General features: G+C 39.8%; 1 protein-coding gene across 2 annotated transcripts; it reads right to left on the minus strand.

Annotated features, from left to right (window-relative positions):
* Positions 1-1,551: 1,551 nt before the first annotated feature.
* cd9a (CD9 molecule a) lies at positions 1,552-8,996 on the minus strand. Of its 2 annotated transcripts, none has more exons than XM_085357387.1 (8): positions 8,891-8,996; positions 5,073-5,175; positions 4,885-4,982; positions 4,364-4,438; positions 4,050-4,151; positions 2,931-3,020; positions 2,495-2,578; positions 1,552-2,401 (listed from the first exon to the last, which is right to left on the minus strand). In XM_085357387.1, the coding sequence occupies exons 1-8, from the start codon at positions 8,957-8,959 to the stop codon at positions 2,336-2,338; spliced, it is 687 nt and encodes a 228-aa protein (XP_085213513.1). In that variant the 5' UTR covers positions 8,960-8,996; the 3' UTR covers positions 1,552-2,335. The 2 variants fall into 2 exon arrangements, with proteins under 2 accessions (XP_085213513.1, XP_085213514.1); XM_085357388.1 differs by lacking the exon at positions 8,891-8,996 and adding an exon at positions 6,136-6,243.
* Positions 8,997-11,028: the final 2,032 nt, after the last annotated feature.

Here is an 11,028-nt window from a genome sequence, read left to right on the forward strand (position 1 = left end):
TCCTTGTCAGGGTCACGGGGGAACTGGAGCCTTTCCCAGCTACCATAGACCAAGAGGCAGGGTACACCCTGAACAGGTCGCCAGTCTGTTGCAGGGCTAACACATAGAGACAGACAACCATTCACACTTACATTCAAACCTATGGACAGTTTAGAATGATCAATTAACCTAACCCCACTAACTGCATGTCTTGACTGCATGACTGTGGGAGGAAGCCGGAGAACCTGGAGAGAACCCCTGCAAACACAAGGAGAACATGCAAAATCCACACAGAAAGGCCCCGACATGGTGGTGGAAACTCAGGAACATCTTTTTGTGAGGCAACCAGTGCTATTCACCTTGCCACTGTGTATATTTTGTTCCAACAAAATATATTTTTATTGCAAGACACAGATGGTATTTTCAGTTTTATGACCATGTTGTGGTTGGTTGCAGTTTCTGTGGCAGTAAAATGTTAAAGTGGTCTATAGCATCCTGTCCTGAATCAAGGCAAGGTCTGGCAGTAAAAAAGAAGGCATTAAACACTGTTGTAATACGGAATGTGCAGTTGCGAAATATTTTTATGTGTTGCAAACCTTCCAAGCGAGAATGTGTTAATGCCTTTTTTCTCAGTATTATTCATATTCATAGATTTTCTCTAAAATTTCTTCTCCTTTTCTATTTTCCTGGCCTATTCCCTTGCTAGTTTGTCCCTTACACAAACGGTTTAAATACAGATCATCTCACAAAACAGTCCTTTTTTATAATCAGTGTTATCTCCAAAAAACGATTGAGGCATTTAGAAGGGCAACACCCAGCTGTCAACAACCAAATCATAGCATGCTTCCTTGTGCTGTAATCAGAGGAACACAAACTCTATTTACTTCTATACTCGCCGCTTTTTAGATGGAAACTGTGAGTCATAAAGACATTAACTAGTCATACTGTTTACCGTAACTACCGTGTCATTAGTTTTGAAGACAAAAACTTTCCATAAAATATTTGTAACAGCACAATTAAGAAACAAAGACACTTCTTGTCTTTGTTTGTGTTCTAAGGGAGTCAGTCAGCTGATAGCTGCCAATATCAAAGAAGGGGAAGCTGAGGGAGTTTTCCCAATGTTTTTTTTTCTTTTTCCTACTGCGAAAAAGGAAACAAGCTTGAGTGTAGCTGTCATTGTTGTCAGTCCTATGGAGACACCTACGCACGTCTAACTCTTGCAGCATGCTGTATCGTGAGCAGCTAAATCTAAAATGTAAATAAAGCTCAGTCTAACAGTGAATCAGTGTAACTCTTATATTTTCATTGTAGTTATGAATGTTACCAAGTGACCTAAGAACAGGTGCAGTTAAATGTTCTCCAACTTGTTTACTATTACAGCGTTTGGGAATAATTGCAGGTCATATTATTTTATGGTCCACTTTTATTTCTCTATTTAAATGCTTAAATGCTCCCTTGCTGGCACGTTTTATTTTCCTATACTGAATTGTTTATATTTTCTCTATAAATAAACTTTATGATTGTTACAGTAAACTCATAGTCGACTCAGTACATTTTAGTTTATTTGGCGCTTATTGTTAAATTTTGTCTCTGTGAAACAGTGCATATGATATAAATCAATCTCTAAATTGAAGAGAACACTGCAAAATGCATCGTCAAACTGCACGTAAAAATATAAACAGCTAACATTAGAAATCTTACAAATACAAAAAGGAAAACATTTACAAACACAAATCAGGATAAGGACCAGGAACAAATCAAATGTCATGAAAATAAAGGAATCAAGATGCTACTCTAGCACCAAGCTGGTTAAAGTTAACAGCTCGGTATTCAGCTGGCTACTCGTCACCTTAATTTTACTTAAGAAGTTGCATGAAAAAAGGAACTGTAAAACTGCTGCGGCTGTGTTGTGCAGAAGTGTTTGCTTTTTTGTGTTTGTTTTTTTATATCTGGACCATGTTCTTGCTAGTAGATGACCCCAAGTGACAGCAATAGAAATGTTATCAGTATACAATAGTATCATGTTTTGTTTAGATAATTAGCTGTTCACACACTAATTTCAGTCAAATCACCACAAAAGTACACATTTCTTTTTACTACACTGCCACTGAATAACAGATGACACCCATTTTAAAATTGGGCCTTATAACCACATAACAGCTATCTAGTCCAGGAAAGTGGGCCTAAGCATCAGCAGCACAGATAAGGCTGACGTATAATGCAATCAGAAATATGTGCACCCAGCCTAAGCTTAGTTTATCCCCCCCTTTAACGAGCAGTGTTTCTACTGGCAGTGGAGAGTCGTGGGACTCTAGGAATGACATCATGCAACATTAATGAGGACTTTGAGAGGGTGTCACACCACCTCCCTGGACCTCCTGATGGCGCAGCACAGGAGCATGCTAAAGATCATCCCAAACACCTGTAAGAAAGAGTGTTACAAGTTTTGAGCTCATTTCTGGACTGTCCTCATTCAGCACAATAGCATTAAGAGTTAAACCAATCATGCGCTCACCATAATGACCCCGATGGCAATGCCTACTCCTCCTATGATGTGCAATTTGGAGTTAAACACCTCTTCAATGGCATCAGGGCAGCTCTGCAAAAGATAGTAATAATTTCTTTGAGCTTTCTGAACATGACTTGTGGGATGGTACACATAAAAGACAGCCTGAGGGCATGTGGGCTCCTGTAAACCACCGTTGCTATGGTAACACTGCAAAGAGACTAGGGGATTGCTCTGCAAAGGGAAGATTGACAGACTTATGACACACATTGGACCATGATTATGCATTTGATTTACAGTAATTGCCACAGATCTCAGAGAGATGAAGCATGCCAGCATGCCTCTTGATTTCTCCACTCTCCATCTCTATCCACACACACACACACACACACACACACACACACACACACACACACACACACACACACACACAGGATAGTCATACCTTAGTAATGAGCTCCTCCAGCAGCTCCCCCTTTGGACAAGTTTCTGTGTTTGTTTCCTCTAACCTCCCATTTGGACCACAACAGTTCAGCTGTAAACATATATGAATATATGTTGTAAATGAACATGATGACCATGAATGCAGATGAAAACAGAGACCCCCCATCCCACACCCTCACCCCACCCCAAATGTGCTTTTCCATGGCATGCATTTTTCATTTAAGTCTGTGAAGGTTCTCAGTCATCCAGGTCATCGTAGTCAAAGGAGCTTGCAAAGAAAGGCGTCTCCAGACAGCTTTCTTTGCAAGCTCCTTTGGCATTTTTAATTTAACTTTGCTATTTGGGCTGATTGGGACCTGATGAATGTAAAAACAAAGAATCACCGTTTTTTTCACCTGATTTTTGTTTCTGAGAAAAATGAGGTCCACATAAGAGGATATTCATTTTAAATTTTGATAGAACAGTGGCAGTATAATGTCATTGTAAGTGGATATCAGGCCCTATGTAGAGCAAAATTTAGTATTGTGGTCTACACAACCCAAAATGTGGTCCTAGGAAGTTAAACATAGTCACCGTGGCATCACCTAATGGTTTGTAGACTCACACACTGAAGTACACCCTGGGCTGTCATTTATGTTACTGTAAAAGGTTATATATATCTGAGGAATCACTCATCGTTGGTCATTAGATAGAATGGAGGTTTAAGGCTTCATTTTGGAGACCATGTCCATCCTTTTTATACAGATCATCCAAATAAAGCCTGCACCTCTCTTAATAGCGTTTGCGACACATGTTAATGCAGACATTAAGCCTGAGATACAGCATGTTAAGATGTGAGACTTAGAAAAGGTGGTAGATGTGTTGTTATCACTAGATACACGTTTTCCTTGTACTACCTGTATAGTTTGTTGTGTGTAATCATCTCACAGTTTTAGCTTCACACATAGCAGCTGTGGTTTTGATCTTAGTAATTCTCATGAAGAACGGTAATACAAAAAAAATCTGTCCTAGAAAACCAGTTTCACCTAGAAATAATAAACAACATTTATCTGACTCTACCGTAGGTGACAAATTTCTTTTGGATAAGATCAGAGTCGGCCTGAATTAGAAAGAGACTCACCTCAGCTTGAATCACCCGCAGTGTCTCTTTGAGGTGCTCGTCTCCATTTGACTTGTAGTTGTTGTACGTCTGTGTGTAAAATCCTGTGATATCATTCACCACCTGCAAAACAGCAGTAAACGGAGAAACGGTGATATAATATATGTCACAGAGACACATAAATCTCCAAACCCCTTCACTCGACTCGCTTTTTTGGATTTGGTTTGTCTTTTCTGATCTGGCAGTGTTTTCTCACATGGATTCCTGTAGTGTACTAGGTCTGTGTAAAGTGTTTTCAACCTGATAGTTAGCATTATAATTTGTTAAAATGTTACCTGGCTTTGGTTAGAAAATCCCCAGATTCCAGCAGCTACCTCAATGGCAAATATGATTAGCAGGAAGAAGAAGAACTGCAGAAAGAAAAAGACTAAATTAAACTCAGCTGACTGTTTGCTTCCAGGCATGCTTGCGCGCATGTCTTCTGCGCCCATGTATGAACACATAAGGTCAGTTGAGGGTAGCCAAACTCAGTTTTCATTTACTCCTCCTCTTGAGAGGTTTAATACGAGAAGAGAAGATTATGGCCAGACGGAGCAGGATGGTGGAAGCTAGTGCAGAGAAATCTAAGAGACTCTTCCGTGGCCTTCACACAGTTCAGTAAACAAAGATGAAGGCAGACATCTCATATCTTTTGAGTGAGCCCAAGGTTCGTCCGTAAAGCACACTTGTGACAGTGAGATAAAAAGTCCAAGTGCAGCTAAGTGAAATCACTAAGACAGTTAAAATTTTTATGTTAGTTAGATCAAAATTAGTTAATAGAATATGATAGTTATGAAGATTATTAAGTGGTACAAACCGTTCCCAGCATACAGGGGGACTCCCGGATGGCACCACAACATCCCAGAAAGCCCACCACCATGATCAGTGCTCCAGCTGCTATCAGAATATATACACCTACACACACACAACACATGTGATATACAGAGAAGAATAAATAGCTTTTATATAAATAGCTATGATATAATAAACATCCCTGCATCTTACCTGTGTAAAACACATATGAAGAATCTGGTTCTTCAAATAAGCTTTTGGTCTTCTGGTCTAATCTTAGCCACAGTCCTATAGCTAATACAGCAGTGCCGGCGAGCTGCAACACACAAAAATATATGTTGTCACATACAAGATATATTGCAATTTGGACCATGCAATTTGCATACTGTTTGCTCATTAAAAGTTGAGTCAAGAAGAAAACTCTTCATACTCAGTTCTCTTCATGTCCATGCATGCACCATCCCCCGCTTGCCAACCTAATCAGCAAGCATCGGTTAACAATTATGCCTCTGAGTTTTAAACACTGCACTGACCAGCTGTTTCTCCTGGTTTCATCCTTACAGTTTCGCAGTACTCAAACAGAAATCTTCAAATATAATTTAATAAACAGTGCCTCGTTGTGGAAACTCTCCTTTCACAGTAATTACTTCTATTTGTCTACAAATCAATCAAAAAAACACCTACAAATATTACAATTCAATACCTACACAGCTTCATGTTTCTAAAAAACAAAATAAAACAAATAGCCCAAAGTAAACTGAAACTGAACATTACACTTTTGATTCTTAAGCTCTGAGACAGATAACAGAGAAGGGAGCCTGCATGGCCACAGCTTGCACACATTCCTTTTAACATTTTCACTTAACATGAACACATAGTAGCAAGTTATTTGAAATATGCGGAGAAAGTATTCTAAAACTCAGAGTTTAGGACTTTAAAAAACGTGTGTACAAGGCCACTTACAAGCCTCGGCAAAGATAGGTTGGTAAATGTTTAACTTTGAGAAGAAAGGTGGCACGCAGTTTTTTTTTGAAAGCGTGGGAGTGTCACTTTGCCTTTTCTTCTCACGTTTTGACAAATGCTTCTTGTTTTGAATACTTTATGCCATATTGCTGCAGTTTTCCTGTATCCTTTAAAATATGTTAGCTAGTAGAAATTTGTTACAGAACTGTAACACAAGTTGAAACATTTCCCCTTTTCTTTATCACACAAACCACCAGATCAAAAAATTTTTTTTAAATAATAATTAATTAATTAAAAAGCAAAATACACCTACCCAGAAGAAAAGGTTGAAGATGAACATGAGATATTTCACACATTTGATTCCCCCACCGAGAGCCATGTTGAGTCACATTAAACAGTTCACCACTGTGACAAAGTAGTGCCTTTTTTTCCAGGAAGAAGCCAACGCAAAGGTAGTGGTAAGAGAGAGTATTCTCAATACCGTGCCTTTCAGAGTCACCTGATTATGGAGGTAGGGAGTGGCCAAAGTAACTCTTCTCTTTCAACCTGTTGTTCCATGTATAGTTAGAGGGTGTTATGATCTGGTAGATAGAGGGGTTGTGTCCAGGCATGTAAACGTTTCCTAAAATACCTGCTTGACGACACATTTAATCCTCTGGTATCTGAACTCGTACCTACAGTGAATGGGTCGACTTTTGCTTCCCATTACACCTACAGCTTCTGCTGCACCCAGAAGTGGGTTTTGATCCAGTCCAAGCAAAATTTGCGAACTCTGCTCTGTGTGCACTGACACAAAAGCTGCACTGAGCTTTGACCCTGGTTAGTTTCTATCTCAGAAGGGAAGTGTCTTTGTTTAAATGAGGATGCTAGTTATAAGGAAGCGTCCCTGTGTGTTGACAAATTCTGCTGATTAAGAGTTATACTGTAATTTATAATGTATTGTATTCCTAAAGCTTCTCCATTTCGAAACATTTGTGACTTTTAAAAAGTGATTCTAATGACCTATTTTCATCAATCTTATTAACACTCAAAACTTATTTTTTTTCTCTCACACGTAGCGTTCACATGCTGTGGGAAATCTGTCTGCCCTGTAATTAATGCTACACTTAGCTCTATGTATAGCGTCGCAGATTACAAACGTGCATAAAAGGCAACACAACCATTTGAAACCACACGCACACATCCCACTCAAACACGCACAGCAAGACACACCCTGCGGGTGCGCAGGACAGCGGGACACACATAACCTACATGGGATATCTAGCATTCACGCACAAGCATGTGCGCGCGCACACCGCCAAGTAGACAGACTGCCATTAACAACTCTTTTAGGGGCGGAAATGTTAATTACTTAATTTTGGGGCTATATCTCGGCCACAATAAGCCCCCTCCCCCTCATTGCAAGTATTAAAATGCCATGCGCGCAAACTCCAGAGTGTGGCTAGTAGTGATGGGATTTCCGGCTCTTTTTAGAGACCCGGCTCTTTCGGTTCGGCTCACTAAAAAGAGCCGGCTCTTTCGGCTCCGAACCGGCTCTTCAGGTTGTTTTGTTGCTTTAATTAATTTATTATTAACAATAATATAAAATTATGCACAAAAGGAATTACTAACATAAAAACAAGTGGTTTTATTTATATATGTTTATATATAAATATATGCGGTGGCCCCTAGAGACAAAACACGTACAAACTCCAAAACACATTTCTAGCATGAACTGAACTTCCAAAGCAGAGCTACTAGATCACTTAAATTACACAATTGAAAGCATGTGTGTATTGTTTGTGTATTTATACACAGGCACTCATATATATATTCAAATAATTTAAAAAAAAGTTCATTTACCTGTTACTACGACACACCAAATCCGGTCGTTGGTACTTGCTGGCTTGTGTAGCCACAAGATAACAAAGGCTCAACACTGCGCCCAGCATCCTGGAGCACTTCTGTTGTCTTTTGTACGTGTTTTGAGTTTTTATGTGCTTCTGAGTTTTTATATGCTTCTGAGTTTTTACGTGCTTCGGAGTTTGTACGTGTTTTTACGTGTTTTGGAGTTTGTACGTGTTTTTACATGTTTTGGAGTTTGTACATGCTTCAGAGTTCGTACGTGATTTGAAGTTTGTATGTGCTTTGTCTCTAGGGGCCACCGTAAATATACTTTTATTTATTCACTCCACATAAAATGTAATAAATAAATCATATAATATAAAAATCAACTATTCACATTTCAAGTTTTAACTATTTAAATTTTCAGCTTTTTCCTTTCACAAATTTAAAGTGAAAAGAACACAAAACACTGCAAACCACAACACAATTAAATATAAATTATAATATGAAAACTAAAAGAACATGCACATTCTCTGTCATATGGACCTGCATGAATAAACTTTCTCAATCCTTTATCATCTGCAACCGAAAATAGTTGTGGATGATTACTATACCTTTCTAATGTTGTTGTCCCTGCCTCTCTTTCTCTCTCTCTGGCTCTGTTCCTGTGCTACTGAGTGTAACTACCGCCCCTCCCCCCTCTGCCCAGCGTAAAGCACAAGGCTCGCGTGCAGAGTGAAGCGGAAAAAAAGTGCGAGAGAGAGGCTGAGAGAAAAAAAAAAAAAAACCACGTGACGGCTCGCGATAAGGAGCCGGCTCGCGTCGTTCACGTCAAAGAGCCGGCTCTAAGAGCCATTTCGTTCGCGAACGACCCATCACTAGTGGCTAGTCTGCGCGGTGGAACTGGGTCACTTGGCCACTGGGGATTATTCTCCAGCCCGCACGGTCTCCACAAACATTGGGACACTTTGTATTTAGTGGCAGCCAGAGCCATAATTCATTCATGCGGCTGCTCAGACAATCCGGGGATAAGTAACAGACACACACCGTGAGCACTCGGCACTATTCTGCATCTGGGACGTCTATACCGTGTAATTTTATTCACTATAGTAACCTGCGCTCACACGAATGCGCATGTTCCTACGCAAACCTCACACACGTTCGCACACCTACACGCACACACACACGTAGAAAAACAGGCAGGATGCACACGAGAATAAAATATTTTCTTGCTTCGGACTCACCCAGAACACCAGGTTAAAGGCAAACATCAGGTATTTGATGCACGTCTCACCCCCCGACAGTGCAGCCATGGTGGTCCTTGAACTGTGACTCACACTTGTACCGCTATCTCAAATTCAAGAGGAGAAGAGCCACTATATAACAGCCTGTATGCAGAATGAGGTTATTTGCCGAGGCGCCGGCGCTGACGCGCGTCGTGCGGAGCGCGCCTGTAGTGGTCCGCCCCCTCACGGCTGCACAGCCTCCTATGGCTCTTCTTCTTTCTGTCTTTATTCCTGAAAACTTTTGTTTACAATTTCTTCTTTATTTAATTATTTGACCAAAAACAAGTGGATATGGTTCTATTAGTTATTTTCGGGGATTTTGTGGGATTTCCGGTGATGTAGGAGTGTTGACATCTCCACACGATTTTCGATTTATTCAGATTGCAGCCTGCACTTGCTTTTCAGTATAGTCTCGATGTGTGCCTTTCCTATATACAATAGTGGGAACAGTACACTTAACAGCACCCTGCTGTGGGCATTTGAATGCAAGTTCCTGCAGGACTCTGGGCATTGCGATGACGTAATTCTCCAGGAATAAGGAAAGCGCGTTCACGGATTAAATATACTGTACATGAATGAACACGGTGCACGAGCAGGCTGTGTGCTCGCCAGCAATATATAACTCACAGACAGATTATAGGTTACACGCTCTCACTTCTAAACGCGATATGAAACAAGCAGCTTTGCAATTGAATGCATTAGCATCTGTGAGGCATGAAGGCTGTACATTAGTCTTGTGTCTGAACAGTCCTGCTTCAGGGTATATCACGCTTAGATATACGTTTTACGGCCATTTTTAAGTGGGCAATGAATTAGCTACCATTTATAGATGATGTATACATTTTTGTTTTACCTAATGTTTTTATAACTTTATTAATTTAATTTAACAACATAGCTGTGAAAGAGTCAACATCGCTATGCTCGAAAAAAGCCTGAAAAGTATGATGCCATTTGTCTACATTTAGCTTTTAATAATAAAGTTTTCAGTTTTCATATCCGTAGTAGGACTGAATTATTTCACGGGCGGTTTATTAATAAGTAGAAAACCCCCACTTTAACCCTTTAAAGCCTGAGCTATGACATTATTTCCAGAAAATTATTGAATTAGAAAAAATACACATAAATTTGCATATATTAGTTTTAATTTGGTTATATTTGCTATATTTGTTTGTGTGGTTGGGGGGGTGGTTCTGCAGGATAACCAACTTGACCAAAACTGCCTCACCATGCATATAAATGACTACCTAAAGCTCTGCATGCCCTTTCAGTTAAGTTATTATATCAGAGCTATCAGAGCTGCTATACAGAAGACATGTAGGCACATTTGCAAGTAATAATGTTAGAATTTTGTTTTTCTCCAAATTCCGCATGTTCATTTGTCTGTTTTGAAAAACATCTCTTGGCATCTCACTGTCGCACTACAGGACTTTTTTGGTTACACACATAATTTCAGTGATGCCAGTAATACCCTTGTTTCAAGCAGAGACGCCTTCTATCAGGCAGATTATGAACGTCTGCGTGGGTTTGCGGTGTGTTTGAAGCACACAGCTCCACAGGTGATTTCTAGCTCAACACTAGATAGATCATACATACTGTGCGAACATTTTGGGTGCTTTGTCTGTTTACACCAGATAGGTAGATCAGGTAGTCTCCACAGACCCTGATCATTACGTATTTAGTAGCCTAGAGTTACATAAAGAGAGTGAAAGCAAAAGAAACAGCCTCAGTCTGCAGAATTCTTATTTACTTATTTATAATTACTTTATGCTTGCTTCATACTTATATAAATACTTATTTTTGTGACATTGTGATACAGGTTGTGAATCTGAAAACACCAAACATATTCTTCTTCTTTTTCCTCAGCTTTGTCCAGAGACAACATAAGTTTCCACCTGAGAGTGCTGATCATCACATGTTCCCATTATGTGTGCGTGTGTGTATATGTGTGTGTAATTTTGGCGCCGTTAAGACAAGTGTGTTTGTGCATGTGACACTATCGAAGCAGTGTAATTGCGTGAGATCGCTTTAGTAAGTGTTTTTTTTACCAAAAGGATTGTTTGGCTTGGCACCGATACAGATACGTATGTGTAGACTAA

Source organism: Diplotaxodon limnothrissa, linkage group LG7 (genome assembly GCF_057381915.1).
Source record: "Diplotaxodon limnothrissa isolate DT_005_m linkage group LG7, D_limnothrissa_male_GT1.1, whole genome shotgun sequence".
Classification (NCBI taxonomy): Eukaryota; Metazoa; Chordata; class Actinopteri; order Cichliformes; family Cichlidae; genus Diplotaxodon; species Diplotaxodon limnothrissa.